This window comes from Phyllostomus hastatus, unplaced genomic scaffold (assembly GCF_019186645.2).
Source record: "Phyllostomus hastatus isolate PE091 unplaced genomic scaffold, TTU_PhHast_1.1 phas_contig_58, whole genome shotgun sequence".
NCBI lineage: Eukaryota > Metazoa > Chordata > Mammalia > Chiroptera > Phyllostomidae > Phyllostomus > Phyllostomus hastatus.
In genome coordinates, this window is record NW_025333916.1 from 20,998,155 (window position 1) to 21,018,015 (window position 19,861).

Genomic DNA, 19,861 nt, shown 5'->3' on the forward strand with positions numbered 1-19,861 from the left:
CCACTCTCCTCAACTGCCAGGTTACATCAGTGTTGTGCAAACCATTCTCATTACATTAACAATGTCTGAACTTTTTCTCCATAGACCTCATATACAGCTCCCTAAAAAAGATTGCTTTTTCCTCTCTAGATCCAACACAGGATATATTCAGTCTTCATAAAACTGGTAAATAAAAAGCATCTGAATATTTTAATTTGCATTTTTGAGAATATTTATACATTTTAATATTGACTATTCACAGGGTTTTATGATTTTCCTTATATATCTCCTAATTATTCTCATTTTATTATTGATTTATAAGAGCATTTTGCATAATAAACAAAAGTTTTGTCATATGTGTTGCAAATAGTTGTACACAGTTTCCAAGTTATATTTTAATGTTATTAATGATATATTTTGTATTGCAGAACTTTTAAGTTTTTATCAATATATAGTAAAATCTGTTGGTCTTTTAGGGTTTATTAGTTTTTTCAAATTTAGAAATAGTTTACCTACCTCAAGACCATAAAGATATTTTCTCTTATCTTTATTTCTACTTATTATATTTATAACTTTTACAAATTATCTTTGGAATATTTTAGCATAGGGGAACATAGTTCTCTAAATTCATTTTTTCAAAAAGTTAACCAACTTTTCCAATATTATTTACTGAATACTCATCTCAGTGCCCCTGTTTAAAATACCATTATTGTTACATATTAAATTCCTGGGTATATATGCCTGTTGTATACTTTTTTTTTGTTTCATTGATCTTTTTGAGTATTTCTACTTCTGTGCCATTATTATATTATTTTACCAACTTCAGCATTTAGTACATTTCGATATCTGGTCAGGAAGATATCCTCCCACACAGAGTAGCTGGCTATAACATTCATCCTAAACATCTTTGCTACAAACAGCAAGCTCAGTGAAGTATGAAACTATCCACTGTGAACTTATAATTTACCCTCTTCCATCTTTTGTTGGTGAGATTTGCTCTGAACTGGGTGGTTCTCAACAATTCTGATTCCATCAGAATTTCTTCCAAAATCCATGTAATTACTTCTGAAGGACCTACTCCTTTTCCTATGTTGAGTGGCAAGCTGTTTACTAATTTTTGATTTCTCTGTAATCCATTTTTTTCTTTTTTTATAGAATATCTACTTTATTTTTTTTTAGATTTTATTTATTTATTTTTAGAGAGGGAAGGGAGGGAGAAAGAGAGAGAGAGAGAGAGAAAGAGAGAGAGAGAGAGAGAAAGAGAGAGAGAAACATCGATGTGTGGTTGTTGGGGGCCGTGGCCTGCAACCCAGGCATGTGCCCTGACTGGGAATCGAAACTGCGACACTTTGGTTCACAGCCCACGCTCAATCCACTGAGCTACACCAGCCAGGGCTCTCTGTAATCCATTTTAATCTTCTAATCTATAAAGGATATATTTCCTTTTTTACCATTGCTGCTTCAGATTTTAAAAACTAATCATTTCTTTGGAATCTTGATAGGAACTAGGAAGGGGAGAAAGTTAAAATATGAGCTAAATTTGCCATCTTGCAACAGAAACTTTGAATTTTCTTGAATTATATGTTAGCATGGTGGGTTTTTAAAAAGACCTAAAATGAATTTTTTTAAAAAGAAGTATTCTTTCTAGTGTGATTTAAGTCTGTATAAAAATATATATAATATATATCCTTTTCATCATTCATCCTGAAAGAGGAAATATCAAGTATTAATTTATTCAATGTAATGTATATGTTTCTTCCTAGTTAATAAGTTAAAAATCATAACACATAAAAGTGACAGGAAATTATAATTTACAAAATGATCTTTAAACACATTTACTATCTTCAAATCCTTAGGTCATTGTCAAAGCAGAGCAGCAAAGCTGTTATGAATGACTTATGATTATATTTCATTCTAGGCACACGTTCTCCTGAGATTCAACTTAGGTTCAAGCTCAGAGAGGATCTGCAAGAGCAAGTAAGTAAAAAGAAGATGATGCCTGTCCTTAGTGAGGATGCAGTCTTACAGGTGATAAGCATATTGATTAAATATAGACTTATTGAAAATTGGAAATGCTATTAAAAGAGTACAAATTACTAATGATTACTTCTTTTCGTCTATTATTTTGCTTCTTCTTTCTTCTCATATTCAGTTTTTTTCTCTTTTCTTAGCTAACCATTCTACTTCCTTGCTGTAAATTTGTTGAAAGACGGTTGTTTTAGGAGGAGGTGTTTAATCTTTAATCTTTTCCCTTTCCCTCTTTCTTTTTTTTTTTCTCTTTCTGGTATAGATTTGAAAATGAGAGAAACAGTGTTAAAATAGGTAAAATTAGGATATAATAATTATAGTTTTCATCTGCATTGTATGTCAGAGGTCATCTTAAATTTGTGAAGAGGATACTAGTCAATGTGATATATAGTATGGACCACTGAAAGGCATTTCTGTTGTCCTATGTATGTGAGTACATGTGTGTGTATACACACTTATATACATAAATTTTTGTTTATTTGTTATGTAATCACTTAGGGGAAAGGTAATGGGTAATTTAGTTAGGACCTTGGCATAAATAAGTTAGCTAACCAAATACCTACAAAGTCTTGAGGAATGGAAAGGAAGATACATTTTAATAGCAGAAATTGATAAAAATTCCAAAGAGTTGACCATGAGGATCTATTTAATATTGTACTTAAGGACGTGTATCACTTGAATTATCTCTATTAAAAGTAAATTTTAATATCAAATATTTTTTCTTGAAGCTGAAATGTCTATATTTAATTTCTAGTCATGAGCTTAAAAATCAGTTCAGCAATATTTGAGTTAAGAAAAAAAGAACATATTTTCCTTTAGTTTCAGTAACTGAAATGGGAAATAATATTTTTAGTTTATTTCAGAAGCATTTGCTACATGAAGATTGTAATTCAGAACAGTGATTTTGAATGTTTATTATTAGACTCATTTGGATAGCTGTTAAAAAATGTATAGACTCTCGGACTGGACTTGAGTGAAACTTAGGAATCTCTGCTTTGAAGGCTCTTCAGTAATTTCTGATGATTAACAGTCTTGGAACAGTTGCCTTACAGGACTTTAGGAATTAATGAATGTATATTTCAAAGATTGGACATCAGATAGTAAATCAGCCATCTGCTGGTTCTGGGCTTATAAAATTAGGATAAGAAGGAAAAATGAATTATTTTGTCCCTCTTTTTTTACCTTCATGGGAACTCATTGGTAATAAAATAGATATCTCCTTTAACTTCTCCCTGCCCCTCTTTTTTTGTCCACAATAAAAGTTAGACCATATAGTCAAAGTATTTAAAAATCTATAGTGAATTGTAATATTTAAAAAATTGACATACGTTGCTCTTACAATTTTTACTTTTATTCTATGAAAATATGCCTTTAGGGGGAGGGAAATATTCTTTTCTCCCTCTTGAAAAAACAGACCCCAACATTTTCCCACTGTTATTCTTTATATCCCGACACTCAGAATTCTTATGACATTAGCCTGTGGGGGCTTGTGGTTGTGTAAACCACGTATGGAAATCCAAGTGGGCTTCAGCCAAGGAGACAGACTTGAGTTTCTTTCTTTCAACCTTGACACATGGTCAGCTTGAAATAAAAAGTCCACTCTGGAGGAAAAAAAAAGAAAACAAACCTTTAGTAATTTAACTATATGAGAAAAACTGATTTTATCAAATAAAGAGATGGAGAGAACAGAAAAGATGCTTTCCCAGAAGTATTTTAAAAGAATAAAATATATTGCTTTATACCTTGATTTCAGTTTCTAAATAAATTCTAAGTAATTATTAAATGGATTTCTAAATAAATTCCTCCTTAGTACTCAGATACAACATTGATATTTCAATTCAAAACAGGCTATTTTAGAAATGATGGGCTATTTTAAATAAGGAGAAACTATGTAGAAATAGAGGAACTTCAGTTTGTTATACACCATACTAATTTTTACTTTTTAATTTTTTATTGTTATTCAAGTGCAGTTGTCTCCATTTTACCGGCACTACTCCCCCTCACCCCATCCACCACCACCTCCCATCCCTGATTCCACCACACCTTGGTTTTGTCCATGTGCCCTTAATTTTTAAAAATAAAGGTAGCATCTTTTAAAATATTTCATACTCATCATTTTTGTTGGGTCTTGTTGCAGTACCTTTCCTTATTACTTACAGGTGCTATAAGGCAAGCAGTTTTTATTTTTTAATTTTTATTTTATTTGAACATTTATTTTTGTTGGTATATACAAGGTGAGGAATAGTAGATTTACAGTTGAGAGTACGTTAAATAGTTTATTCTTATATTATTATTTATTAATGATTGTATTATTTTTCATATGAACAACTTGCAAACCTACTTTTGCCCCACCCTGTGTAGTACCTTATATTTCTGGCTGAATTTTTTTTTTTTTTTTTTTGGCAAGCACCTTTTAAACTTTACATGGAAAACTTACTTTGTTTGGAGAGTTTAGTTTGGAAAACTAATATGTTTGGAGAATAATTTGAGACATTGGTGTCTATCAAAATTAGGAGGTGCGATGGTTAATTTTATGTGTCAGCTTGGCTGGACCATGGGGTGCCCAGATATTTGATCAGACATTATTCTGGCAATTTCTATGAAGACGTTTTTGCATGAGATCAACATTTAAATCATGGATTTGAGTAGAGCAGATTGCCCTCTATAATGTGGGTGGGCCTCATCCAACCAATTGAAGGCTTTAATAGAACAAAAACACCAGCCTCTATGTGCAAGAGATGATTCCCCAGTAGGTAGCCTTTGGACTTCATCTGCATTATTAGCTTCTCTGAGTCTTGAGACTTGTGGCCCGCACTGTACATTTGGACTTGCCAGTCCACAAAACCGATTCCTTATAATAAATCTCTTTCAGTATATATGTGCATATTCTGTAGTTTTGTTTCTTTGAAGAACTGTGATTAATGCAAGGGCATCACTGGTCTTATTATCAGTTTTTGATCATCTGGAAAATCCTGGTTTAATAGGAAGTAATGATTAATTCATTCTTAGGGATATTTCTGTGTTGGATACCGTCCAGCAGTATCCATCTCGGCTGCAGATGCTCGTCAAAACACGAGAAAAAATATACACAGAGACAACCAGGTCCTGTGGGGAAATAGGAACAGAAGGGCCACTCTCTCTAGTGGAGAGCACCCCGACTCCATTCCCAAGCAGATTTTTATTGAGAATACAGACTTAGTTTGTAGATTCACAGTCTGGCAGAAAAAATCAAAAGAAGTAGATGACTTACAAAGGTGCAGACAGAACTCCTGCTGTGATTCTGGGCAGAGATTGGAGTTTTAACATACAAAAGGACTACAGGTTCCAAAGGTTTCCTGTCTGTGCCTTTAAATTCCAATTTAATAACATCCTCCAGCAAACAGATCTCACAGGATCTTGCATATTCTATGTCCCAGGCCTTATTAGTCCGGGGGGCCACTGTTTCTGGTCTGGGCTGCACCACCCCTGCAGGCCTGAGTTAACAGAGAAGACAAAGGCAGCTAGGAGACTTGGATTTCTCACAAGGACTCAGGCTTTGACAAAGCCGAGGGGGCAGGGGTTGATGTCCATCACCCCTTCATATCCACAGCCCCGAGTCTCTTCCCTTAGGGCATTCTCACGTGATCAAGTCTGTCTTAGATTCATTCTCTTCTTAGAGAATTATTACCCGTCATTGGCTGCCGATCATGCAAAAGGGAAGCCAGGCATTAGAACAGGCAGCGTTCATGCCAGGAAAATAAGTTTTGTCTCCTTAGTGACTCCTGGTCCGGAGGTCTTTCACTCAGCCTAAGTCATGGGGGGTTACAGCTTCCTGAGACCAGGCAGGGCGGTCCCTGACATATTTACAGCACACTGCTTCTTCTAACTTCTGCTCTCTGAAATGTGGTACTCTTTATCTGAGAGGTGTGAATCCAGTTGAATATCACTTTCCTTCTTTTACCTTCCATCCTTACCCATATGTAAAGGTGAAAGCAGTTAAAATGAACCCTAATGAGAACCCTGAAGGAAATGAATGACCACAGTCTTGTTTGTTGATCATATAATAGAAGGAGGATTGTGGTTGGCAAGTCTAGAGCTCATGGAGGGATTTATATGTATATATAGTACCTGTTTTATTATATATCTAGCTGACATATTTGTGTGTATCAGTCTTTTTAAGCCCCAGTATGCAGGTAACATTCTCTCTTACTAGCTACCTCTCTGGGGCATAAATTGCTGGACCACCTAAATGCAGGATGATCAGAATTCTTGTTTATTGCTGGTAGGCAATGTAGAATGGGTCAAGCCTCTATGGAAAATGTATGGTGACTCCTCAAAAAATTACACATAGAATTACCATGTGATCCAGAAATTCCACTTCTGGGTTTACAAGGTCTGTGAGAAAAAAGTTCAACCATTGTTAATATAATGAGGATCGTTCGAACAACATCAATATAACCTGGCAGCCAAGGAGAGTGGACTGGAATGCGCGTGTGTGAACAATGATGACTTTACTGTATTAGTGGGGGCAGTGGATGCCATTGAGTGAGTATGTGTACTGTGTGGCCATCACATTCAAAATGACTGAGCAAGTAGAACAATGAATCTGCATCAGATTTTGCATTAAGCTTGAACATTCTTCTGCGGAAACTATTAGATGATTCAGAAGGCTGCAGCTATGGACATCTGGTGACTGGGACCTTCATCATGACAGTGCACTTGCTCATGCATCATGTCTTGTCCAGAATTTTTTGGCGAAACATAAAATCACCCAGGTGACTCAGCCCCACTACAAATCTGTAGGCCCAGATTTGGCGACCTGCAACTTCTGGCCTTTCCCAAAACAAAAATCACCTTTGAAAGGGAAGAGATTTCAGACCATTGATGAGATTCAGGAAAATACAACGGGGCAGTTGATGGCTATTGGAAGAACTGTGTGAGGTCCCAAAGGTGCCAGCTTTGAAGGGGACTGAGTCATCATTGTCCTGTGTACAGTGTTTCTTGTATCTGGTATCTTCTTCAATAAATGTCTTTTATTTCTCGTACTATATGGCTGAATACTTTCTGGACAGACCTTTGTGTACCTAATATAAATGGAAACAGGGACTTGAAAATATATTTGTTTACCCATATTCATAGAAGCATTATTTACAACAGCTAAAAGGTGGAAGTAACCTAAGTGTCTACTGACAGAAGAGTGGTTAAACAAAATGTGGTACATACAATGGGATTCTTTGGCCTTAAAAAGGAAGTGAATACAGATACATGCTGCAACATGGATGAACCTTGAATACATTCTACTAAGTGGAATAAACCAGTCATAAGAGGACAAATATAGTATAATTTTTTTATGAGATACTTAGAGCCAGAAAGTAGAAGGGTGGATATTGAGTGTTGGGAGAGGGGTGAGTGCACAATTAGTGTTTAATTGGTATGTAGTTTCGGTTGGGGAAGATGGATAGATTCTGGAGATGGATGGTGGTGATGGGTGTACATCATTGTAAATGTGTACCATACCATAGAACTGTTCGTGGTTAAAATGGTAAATTTTATGTGTGTTTTACCACAATTTAAAAAAGATGCTAAGAAAGATTACCATTTGAACTACCTTAAATGTTAAAGTTTTAGTGTGTTGCATTGGGTTAGCATTCATCAGTTGGAAAAAAATCTACTGTTTTTTTTTCTAGGAACCTCAAGATGAAATGGAACAAAGTCAAGTTCTATTACAGTAAGCATTCTAATTTTTGGCTTTATAATACTATAGATATTTTTATTTTTTGCACATCTGAAATGAATCTTCATTTTCCTAAGAGTTTTGGAATTATGTTTTTGAAAAATTACCCCTTTAAAAGCAGCATAAATATATATTATTTTACAAAGATTCTCAATAAGTTTTATTTCACAAGAGAGATTGATCAGATTAAGTTGATTCTGTGTATTAATATTATTAAAAAATTTAAAGCATAGCATGAAATAAGAATTTGTAGAGCTTATTGAAATTGGACTTCATACAACTATTGTGCTTGAGGAGACTTTATCCTTTCAGTTCTTTTAAAACAATGATTTGCAAAATATGGTCTATGAGCCTCCTAGGAATCTTTGAGATTCTTTCCTAAGGGTATGTAAGGTCAAAATTATTTTCATAATATATACCAACACATGATTACCTATTTCACGGTATTGACATTTGCACTTACAGTGCTAAAAGCAAATGGGTAAGATTCCAGAGCCTTAGATAGGAGTCAGGACAGTGGCACCAAATAGCACTAGTAGTCACTGTGTTTTTCACTGCCATGTACTAGCAGTTAAAGAAAAAATAGTTTCACTTAATGCATTTATTGAAGTAGAAAAATTATTAGTTTTATTAAATCTGATGAAGTGGGAAGTATGCTTAAAGTACTTTTGTGCATACTGAAGTATTATGGTTGTATAGAGGAGAGCACTTGTTTGAGTTGTAAGCATTGTATGAAAACTAGCCTCACTTTTTTTATTAACTTGAAAAAATGACTAACAGACTAACTAGTTATTCACACTTGGGTATATGGCAGACATTTTCTTGAAAATGAATGAAGTAAGCCAGTTACTTCAAGGAAAATAGCTAATAGTTTTTGTTGCCAATGAAAATATTCAAGCTTTCAAAAGAAAATTAGAGTTTAGAAAAACCTGTCTATCACTTTGACTTTAGTGGCTTTATAATACTTAAATTTTTCTGGTGAGATCAGTGGTAATATTTATGAGGGTGATCTTTTTGATACTTTATAATGAGATGTACATAAGATTTATATAATTCAGTATTTTCTAAAAGACCAATGCATGTTGCCACAAAATCAGGCACAGATAAAAGATCTGTTCAATGTGCAAGTAGATCAAAGGGTTGTAATGTAACAGGATACAAAACGTTCATTGATTTTTCATTTCAGATTTTACATTTTCAATAACCTTTAAGGAAGTTACTGCTTTGAGAGTTTTGGTGGGATATCAGAAAAGAATATCTACAATTATCCAAAAAGGCTACTAAAGAACTATTTTCTTTTCCAAGTGCATATGTTTGTTAGACCAGATTTCCATTATATACGCCAAACAAAATATATGGCAAAAGATCAAAAGCAGTAGCACATATGAGATGGTAGCTGTCTTGTAATAAGCTATGAAGAAATTTGTAAAAATGTGAAATATTTTGAAAATATAGTAATTTTCATAAAATATATTAGTGTGTTACTAAATTATTATTGTTACTTTTAAATTGATGATTATTTAAAAATTTTCTCCATTTTAATTTCTAATATGTAAATGTACAAATATAAGCCACACAAACAAAAACTTTTTAAGAGTACAAAGGAGTCCAAAATCAACAGGTTTGAGAATTGCTGTTTTAAAAAGACCCTTTTACTGATTATATCAGCAATATAAATTCATCTGTAGAATAGAAAAAAGAAAAGACTAAGGAAGACTAACAAAGCATCCATAATCTCACTGCCCAGGGAGAATCATTGTTAACATTTTGTTACATTTGGTTTTAGGCTTTCTGTATATTTTTGTTTTCATATTTTCTACAAAATCAGGATCATTCTGCAGATAATTTTATTTCTTGTTTTTAAGTATTAAGTAATGGTTTAGCATAATTATTTTCTTTATAAACATGGATTTTAATGGCCTCATGTTTTACTGTATAACTTGATTATACTATAATTTATTTAATCATTCTCTGTCAGACTTGTGCATTGTTTGTAGTTTTGCCTAATATAAATAATTATTTTTAATAATTTAGATGAAAGTTTGCTGTATTTTTAGACTTATGTCTTAAATTCTCCTTTCTCATTAAGGAAAATAATCTGTTATTGACTCAAACTATGATTTTATTTTGTTGTAAATCAGCTTGTTCTAAAAAAATACCACAGTTTAGGGGGAAAAAAACAACATTTAGTTCTGTTTGTCTCATAGAAATTATTTTACATGAGCAGTGTCTTTCCAAGATAGCATATATTGATTACATCTATTTTTAGAAAGGAGAGCATGTTCAATTTATTATTCTTGCTTAGGATTGAAGTAAATATGCCTGGTGCATAACAACTGCTCTTAAAACAACTGAAAATAGAGGCTTTTCTTTTTTGTAAAGGAAGATATCTTGATTGCATTTGTGTAGTAAATTAAACTGAGAAAAAGTTAACTGACTGATTTTCTTCAATGAACTTTTAATTATCTTAAGGCAGATTATCAAAATTGCAGATTAGGCATGACTCTTATTTTGCCTTCACACTCTCCCCTTCAATATTTCCTGTCTTTGCCTACTGTGAAATACAAGAATGATTAATGTCATTAGTTACTTTCACTTACATCTTCAACTATAATGACAAACTTTCAAAGTAGTTGAAGATTTAGATAGTCAAACTATATGTCAGAGCAAACTTTTTTCCTGACCCCACCACACATATTTGGCAGATAGTCATCCCCAAAGTTACTTTCAGAACTAAATGTGGTTTAGCATGTTTATACCCCTGAAGTTCATCCATTCATTTTTCAGCTGCATCCTTCATTTTTGCAACCACTTGAAATAATGTTTACAAATTGGTAGTAATTGTAAAAGTAATTAGAATGATGTAGCAATAAAAACAACTTATCCTATTTTGAAATTCCATTAAATGAAGGGAAAAGTTTAAATTATATGAGTGAGAAAGTGTTTTTTTCTTTCCATTTAAAAATTTTATTTATTTATTAATTTGTTTATGTTTTAGAACTGGAAAATGTCCAATGTTCACTGTGTCATTTCCCCAGTCTGACCTTTCACTGAACCACAAAAGCATTCAAGGTATGTTTTCATGGGTAAAGTCATTGAAAGTAAATTTGTCTTGGTCTAAAAATACAAGGCCTAATTAGATATACATTTGTTTACAACTGGGCTAGTCTGCTACACATTGCTACAATACATTTTTACATATGAAGTCAACGTTGGTGTTGACCTTAGATCATGCTGTATAGTCTCCCATATGAGAAGCAGCTCAGGTGCAGTCAATGCCTGCTACTTCAAAAGTCTACTCTTTTGACTTGTAATTTTGGGATTCCAATTGAAAACAAGGTTTGTTTTCTCTGTTCATAGCATTTTTAATTTTATGTTTGTCATCTCTTTCTTGGCAGGCAATCATGCAGGTCATTTAACTGAGATTCAGATGTATTAGAGAATGGCTGACTTTGTCTCTGAGGTATCTCTTAGTGACTCCTCCAGAGTGAATATTATGTATGTTGTATAGCAGTGTAGTAAATATTCTTGGTGGCCAGTGAAATCTGGTATTATAATAAAAGGACTCCAGAACATGGTATCTTGAAATTGAAAAAGTTAAATCTTAAAAGCTCTGTCTTCTCTTACTTTGTTGCTACTACAAAAATATCATTTATGCCCATCACCAATTCTTATACTCTTAGTGCCTAGATTTTGGTCTGTAATATTTATTCATATTTTAACAGATATTTATTGAGCCTACTGTGTACTAGGTATATGGGTGCTGTGAGTGTATGGAATGCTGAATAGACCAGGAATCCTTACAGGACAGTCGATTTGTCTCGGAACATGAAGATATTAGAATGTGTCTGAAACATCCTACTGTTGTTGGAAAGCAAGAATGCTTTCCAAGATGTCCAGAAGTGCAAAATGGATAAAGAGCTAGGTCACTGGTGCTCCAACTGGCCAAGCTATGATAAATTAAGTGGAGGAAAAAAATGCAGCAGTAATTTTAGTTCATGGGAATAAGTGTGGAAAAAAAACCATGAGTTAATGATACTCAAAAATGTTAACAGTGTTCAAAAGGTAGTCTCAGTGCAAAAATAAAAGCCACTACAGTAGAGTGTTTAAAACATTTTAATGACTTTAAGAAAGAGAGGCCTGTTAATACATGTGCATTGTATTTTCTCTATTAAATAAATATCTGTTTATAAAGCATAGGATATTTATGTTTATCACTGTGTAAGTAGAGAAGAAAGAAAACAGACTTGTTCAATAAGTCAGGTAATCCTGGGATAAGAATTGTAACAAGAAAAAGAAAGACTGTATAGCATCAGTGGTCATACATAAAAACATGTAAGCAGTTGGGTCTAATTATGTTCCAAGATGGCAGATTAACTTTATATACAATTAAGGAGGCTTTCTGCACAGATTAGATCCCCCATCTCTAAGGAAATTAAAGTGATGGCCCTGCTAATCATGATAAGATTTTTTAAAAATATTGAGTGTCAAAAGACACTCAATAAATTAAAAGAAAACTTTTAATTTATTGTTGTTCAGTTACAGTTATCTCACCTTTTTCCTCATTGCTCACCCCTACCTGGTCCCCCGCACTCCCTCAGTCAATTCCTCCCATTGTTCATGCCCATGAGTCCTCTCTTCATCTTCCTTTCCTCGATATTAAAAGAGCAGGCGTAAGCTCACAACAATGCTAATAGAACATGTCAGTATGTAATCAGCACAAAAGCTTTTGTAACACTGGCCGTGTAAAACTTAAGATAGCATTCTTGGACAAAACATTAGATTTCACAAAAAAAATAACCTTTGTAAAGTTTAAGGCAGTTACTTATTATTAAGTAAAGCCAGATAACTGGCTGTACTTTGAATTCTCTTGGAGGAAGTGGTACCATGACCCAACAAAAATCAGTTGGTCAGCCCATGTTTCTCTTTCACATCAATGTTTCTCTTTCTGTCTCTCCTTCCCTCTTTTTCTTCTATCTCCCTTCCCCCATCCCCTTCCCTTCTCCCCTTTCTCCTTTCTATCTCTAAAATCAATAAAGCATTTTTGGATCTCATTTAATTTCTTAATCCTGTAGAGGTACCAAAATAAATATGATTTTAATCTTAAGAAAACATAGGAACAAGTATAGAAATAATGTAGAATAAATTACACCAATGTATTTTTATTTTAGAGTTATATTAAGAGCAATAAGTTTTATAACTATCATATTCATGTGTGTTTTGTCTAATAGGTAATATGTTTGAAGAGGTAAAATGTTAAATTTGTAGTTTAAATTATTTAAGGGAATTTAAGTTTGTAATTAATGTTCAAGTGTTAAAGAAACAGTAGTTTTCAAGTTTTCCTGTATTAGATATAGTAGTTTTAAAAAATTGACCATTGAAAAAATATAAATACAAATAATAATGGATGTTTCCAAGTGAAAAGCCTTTGTGGTTTTTAAGTTGTCTAATCAATAGTAAATAGGCTAATATAATTCAAAGTATTCCAAACATACCCTCCAAAGGTGGTGAAAACCTATTTAGCATCTTTTACAAGATGCAGTTTATAGGTCTAGTGTAACAATCATGAAGCTATAGAGGTACCATCTTAGAGGTTGAAGTCCTTTTTTTGAAAGTGTGTCTTGAACAGTTTGAGAGAGAGGTGATACAAGTGACAGCATGCCTTGGGCATTCTTTCTCTTTTTTGAGTTTTGATCATGATAACAGGTGTCACCAACAGTTAGAAGTTCTATTCTCATTTTTCTCATAGTCAATCCCAGGGAAAACAGGGATCCACTATGTTCTGCATTTCCTACACTTCCAACCTCCTATCCATTTGATCTTCCTAGGGCCATCAGTGCCTTATGATACTATAGGTATCCGTGCACTTGCCCACCAGTAGCATCATAAGGCACTCATTGAAGTTCCTAGTCACAAATCTTACTGGCTGTTTCTTTAAAACTACCGTGGACACCAGAATTATAACTTTGTGGTATTTCTTGCTACCATGAAGCTTTTGTAACTTGAGACCCAGAAATGGTAATTCCTTTCCCTTCTAGCCATTCCTTGCAGCCCTCTTGCCTTAACCCCTTTCAGAGAGTTGAGAACCAGAAGCTCATTTTGTTAACATCCTAGACATGGGTTGATTTACATATAAAGAAGCTATTAAATTGTTAGCTAGTATAACTGACTCTGTTCTAATACAGTTCTATTTTCTCCCTCTCAATTCAGAGTAATTCCAACCAAGTTGTAGACTGATCAAATTAAGTAAATTATCTTTACCAAGTATGATAACGTTGGCCGTAAAATAGTTTGTTTAGAAGTTAAAGTTCAGCTCCTCTGAATATTTTCTTTTCATTTGGCACTTTAGAATTATTTCTCATATGTTACATTTTATCTCTTTCAAGTGGTAAGTAGAAAATGTACAAAATCTTTTAATAATTTATTAAAGGAGGGACAAGGATTCAAGAAAAATGCTTTTTTGTAATTTGTAAGAACTGTTTTAAGTAAATTTTGTAGCCAGAAAATGAGAGTTCCTTCTAAATATGTTTTTAGTATAGTAATCAAATTACTATAATATACTTTATTATATTAATTTACCAAGTTTTAAAACTAGAAACTATTAGCATAAAAGAATGATCTTTTTATGTTGAGGTGGTTAAAAACAACATAGAAAAGGTGACTTTAAGGTTCTTTCTTTACAATTCAGAGAAGTAGGAAGAGGATAAATTTTTTTTTTAACTTTAACACCCCCAGGATCTGAGAGTTTGTTAAATACAAAATTCTCCTTGCAAAGATAATTGAAGATGTATCTATTGTTTTAAAATGTTCCTTTATTGGTATTAAGTTTTAAGAAACCAGAGATATAAAAATAAGATAGAATGTAATATATCATTATTGCTTGGCACAAAGGACTGTAGTGCAAGAATAATAAATGTTTTATTCTTATGACTTATTGCTTATCATCCTGTGAGGGACTTGAATACTGTGATACCATTAATCCTTCTAGCTGATCTTCATAGCTTTTCGTTATCAAATGGTAAAAGTGAAGCAAAATAATAATAATAATAATAATAATAATAATAATAATAATAATAATGGTTTTTTGCAGGATATAAAGCTCAGTAAGCTTATAAGCTCAGTATGCTTATCTTTTTCCCTGAGAAACCTGTCTTATGAGGATGCATTCTGAGGTTCAGAAGATAATTACTTGCTTATACTTTGGTTGTAGACATTGTATAATTTAAAAAAAACCAAAATAATCACTTAAACATATGCCAGTGATCCCTGAATTCCTACCTAAGTATGTTAGAGTGCCAGGGCCTTGATGGTGAAGGTAGAAGGCAAGAGGAATAGAATAGGAGAAATACCTTTTTTCTTGACCCTCGTTAACTTCTTGGGAATTGCTGTCAGCTGGCTCAGTTTAGAGGCCCCAGACCAGGTGAGGAATCGTTGGTGAAGGTGAAGTCACATTTAAGACAAATCTCCTGACTCCTCTTGGCTCCTGCATGGGGCACTCCTTTTCATGCCTAACTCAACAGCATAAATTGATTTAAATTCTATTACCTATAATGGAAGAGATAATAACACTGTGAAAGTAGGCATGGTTTTTCCTCATGTAGTTATTTTTTTAAACAATTCTTCTTTTTCTTAAAAAAATATTTTATTTTATTTAGTTTTAGAGAGAGGGGAAGGGAGGGAGAAATAGAAGGAGAGAAATATCAATGTGTGGTTGCCTCTCATGTGGTCTTCACTGGGGACCTGGCCTGCAACCCAGGCATGTGCCCTGACTGGGAATTGAACCGGCAACCCTTTGGTTCACAGCCCACGCTCAATCCACTGAGCTACACCAGCCAAGGCTCTCATGTAGTTATAAATAGTTAGAATATCTTAGCCAAAATAGTAAGGTTGGCTTTTAGCTAAACTCATCCCAAATAATTAGAATTTTTCTTGGCTTCATGTAAAATATTTTTAAGAAATGACAAAATTTTATTTTATTGACTTTATTGCCAACATAATGATACTTTAATATCCAATTGGTATTATGTTTATAAAATATTTGAAATGTTACGTGAATATCTGAGGAAATCTTTTCAAGTTATGAGATTAAGCAATGCCAAGTGAGAAGATATGTATGTTTTTAGTATTTTAATAAAACTAGAATGTAAACATATGTTATTATCTTCTAGGGCCTAAGGATGAAATTCCTGACCTTTTGCCAAACCCAGAAAAGGTTAGTATATATAACTGAGATTAGCTATGAAGATCATAGGTTTATATATATATTTAAAATTATGTTTATTAAAGTCAAGCCCATTTAGACTCTTTTTTTTAGGCAGGAATATGACTAAACCATTTCAATAGGTAGAAATCTAATCTTATCTAACAACCCCTTCCAGTATTTATTCTTCCTATCTCTAACAAAATAGTATTTTCTTGACTATGTTCCTTCACTTGATCTTAGCCAAAAGGCCGAGAAGTGATTGACTATGTTTCTTATCTAACATTTAAGTCTGTTGTTCTTTATCTAGAGGAGAAACATATAACTTATTATAAGACTAGTTGCTGAGATGATGTAGCAGAAATGCCTTCATGAAATGCTGTTCTTTTAATATTTCCTTGTACATACCACTTTTCCATCTTCTAGTTGCTAATTGGTAACCATGTATTGAGTTCTTGTTTAGGCTTTGCTTTCTTCTTGGTGCTATGAGTAATCAGAGGATTGTAAGACTGGCTCTGCCCACAGTGGACTCATGCAGTCAAGGATCACCCCAGGTCAACACTACTATACCTGTACCTTACTTTACATCAGTTGTACCTTACACATTCCTGGCTCCATGATTTTATTCAGGTCAAGAACCAGAAACCAAGGGAAAGAGCATAAAATTTGGAACCAGATAGGTGTGTTCCAAGAGCAGATGTGTTATTTACATGTGTAAAATGCCACTAGTACTATTCATTTCACAGGATTATTGAGAGGACTGAGAGCAATGATAGTTCATCGTTCCTGGCCCTAGTTGGTGCTTAATAAATATGTGTTTCTCCCTTATTTCATTCATTCACAAGTCATTGATTTCTAGCTCAAGTCCCTTTTTTTCTGTGATTCTGTCTCAGATAACTCTGGTGATTTTTTTTTTTTATTGTTCAAGTACAGTTGCCTCCATTACTCTGGTGATCTTTTTTTTTTGCAATCATTTTTTAAAATATATTTTATTGATTATGCTATTACAGTTGTCCCATTTTTCCTTCACTCCCCTCCACCCTGCCCACCCCCTCCCACCCACATTCCCCCCCTTTAGTTCATGTCCATGTGTCATAAGTTCTTTAGCTTCTACATTTCCCATACTATTCTTGCCCTCCCCCTGTCTAATTTCTACCTACCGTCTATGCTACTTATTCTTTATACCTTTTCCCCCTCTCTCCTCCTCTCACTCCCCTATTGCTAACCCTCCATGTGATCTCCTTTTCTGTGGTTCTGTTCCTGTTCTGTTTGTTTGCTTTGTTTGCTTTTGTTTTAGGTGTGGTTGTTAATAACAGTGAGTTTGCTGTCTTTTTTTACTGTTCATATTTTTTATCTTCTTTTTCTTAGATAAGCCCCTTTAACATTTCATATAACAAGGGCTTGGTGATGATGAACTCCTTTAACTTGGCCTTATCTGAGAAGCACTTGATCTGCCCTTCCATTCTAAATGAAAGCTTTGCTGAATAGAGCAATCTGGGATGTAGGTCCTTGCCTTTCATGACTTGGAATACTTCTTGCCTGCAAGGTCTCTTTTGAGAAATCAGCTGACATTCTGATGGGAACTCCTTTGTAGGTAACTGTCCCCTTATCTCTTGCTGCTTCTAGAATTCTCTCCTTCATTTTTACCTTGGGTAATGTAATTATGATGTGGTGTGTATACCTTGGGTAATGTAAGTATGATGTGCCTTGGTGTGTACCTCCTTGGGTCCAACTTCTTTGGGACTCTCTGAGCTTCCTAGACTTCCTGGAAGTCTATTTCCTTTGCCAGATTGGGGAAGTTCTCCTTTATTATTTGTTCAAATAACTTTTCCACTTGTTGTTTTTCCTCTTCCCCTTCTGGTACCCCTATAATTTGGATATTGAACGTTTTAAAGATGTCCTGGAGGTTCCCAAGCCTCTCCTCATTTTTTTGAATTCTTATTTCTTCATTCTTTTCTGTTTGGTTGTTTCTTTCTTCCTTCTGGTCCATCACTATTTGTTCCACGTGCATTTTTCTTCATTTCACTTATTGTAGCCTTCATTTGTTCATCTAATTTACGACCAACATCAATCAATTCTGTGAGCATCCCGATCACCAGTGCTTTGAACTGTGCATCTGATAGGTTGGCTAGCTCTCAGTCACTTAAAAGTACTGGCTGTGGGGCTTTTAATTCTGTTTGAGCCATCTTTTTTTTTTCTTTGGTCTGGTCGTGCCTGTTACGTATGAGGGGCGGAGCCTTAGGTGTTCACCAGGGCAGGGCACGCCAGTTGCTGGGTTGTGGCATTGTATGTGGGGGTGGGGTCCAAGAGGGAACAATGTCGCCTGCTCCGCTCTCTCTAGGACTTCAGTCCCCTCTGCCACTTCCCACAAGCAGATTGGGCCCTTCTGGTGCTGGCTCCTGGGCGGGTGGGCTTGTGTACTTTCTAGGACTCTGTAGGTCTCCCCAAGGAGCTCTCCTGTGAGGCTGGGAGATTCGCCTGGCCTCAACCCCCACAGGTGTTTTCAATCAATGCTTTTAGGCTTTATTTCCCTGCGTTGGGTCCCTGGGTTGTGCAGTCTGTGTCACTGCCTGTTTTATCTGCGAAAGAATGTGTGACTGCAGACAGCCAGCTGCCTGGCGCACCTCACTGGGTCTGCTTGTTGCCTCCTGCGCCCAGGGTCTGCCACTGGGTCCACCAACTGCTGCCTGGGCCCTGCGTGCCCGCATCTGCCAGCCACCTCTTTTTCCTGCCAGGACCCCTCGACCCCTCTCTGTAGGCTTCCGACTCCACCCTCACCCTCCTTACCGGTCTGGATGAATGGTTGTCAGACTTCCGTTCAGTTCATTTCTCTCTGTTCTGGTTGGGTTTTTTTTTTTTTTGTTTCTAAATTTTTGTTGTCCCTAGTTTTGGTTGTGCGAGGAGGCACAGTGTGTCTGTCTATGCCTCCATCTTGGCCAGAAGTCTAGTCTGGTGATCTTAGCCAAAGTAATTGCTTCCCTTCTAGCATTCATTATTCACTGACTATATCAGTATTTCCCAATCACTTACATCCTATAATATTAATAGATCATTAGAAAAAAAGGATTTTTTTGAATAAAGAAGTTTGGAGAATGCTGTATCCTAACATTTCTCAGATTTATAATGTGCAAGCTGTGAAAATTCTTGTAAAGAAATCTGTTTAACTGCATTTAACTGAGGATTTTTAAAGCAATCATGAAAGCTCACAACATACTCCCCTTTCTGCGCCGCCCCCCAAAACTGTCTTGTAACACACTAGGCTCTATGGTTTATGCCATTCATTTGAGTTCATACAGTGTTTTTGACATTATTTACACTTTATTTAATGTCATATATTCATGCTTTAAATCTTCAGTTAGAAATAGAATTTCTTTAGTATAGTGACCAAGGTATATACTTGATTACATCTATGGCCTTGAATTAATAGATAGAAGGACTTCAAATAGAAGGGAGACTTTGACTTATGACTTAAAGAATGGATAGGATCTGGTGTTTTTAATTCCTTCTAAATTCCTTTTATCTTTCAGAGCAAATAACAGTTTGCATTACTGCTAAATAAGTATATCTTCTTAGGCTTTATGTATTATGTATGGAGAAGATAATTGACGGCAGGTAGAAAAGGAAGAGGGAGAATAAAATAGTTTTCACCTCTCTTATTCAAATCAAATCAGAATATTAGAGGCTTACAATTTACAGTTCATTGTGTTGGAGTGGTGAGTCAATGGAAGGTGGATTTGATTTTAGAGACAGACAAAAGTCATTGGAACCCATTCAGTTATTTACGGTCAAGCAAATAAACAGTTTTTATTGAAAAGAAGTTCAATGCCTTTAATATTGAGACTGATTTTCTTGAATGGCTTATAAAAAGATATGAAAACACTTTAAAAAGAGGAAGTCTAATAACTTTGAGCATTAGAAATATTGTGAGAATAAGTATAACC

General features: G+C 34.6%; 1 protein-coding gene across 1 annotated transcript in view; it reads left to right on the plus strand.

Annotated features, from left to right (window-relative positions):
* ANKRD31 (ankyrin repeat domain 31) overlaps positions 1 to 19,861 on the plus strand; it is a 119,241-nt gene that overhangs the window by 11,500 nt on the left and 87,880 nt on the right. The window contains exons 3-6 of the mRNA XM_045848253.1: positions 1,898 to 2,007; positions 7,674 to 7,714; positions 10,719 to 10,792; positions 15,889 to 15,932. Of these exons, the coding sequence (XP_045704209.1) occupies positions 1,898 to 2,007; positions 7,674 to 7,714; positions 10,719 to 10,792; positions 15,889 to 15,932 (269 nt within the window). The remainder of the gene's footprint in view (positions 1 to 1,897; positions 2,008 to 7,673; positions 7,715 to 10,718; positions 10,793 to 15,888; positions 15,933 to 19,861) is intronic.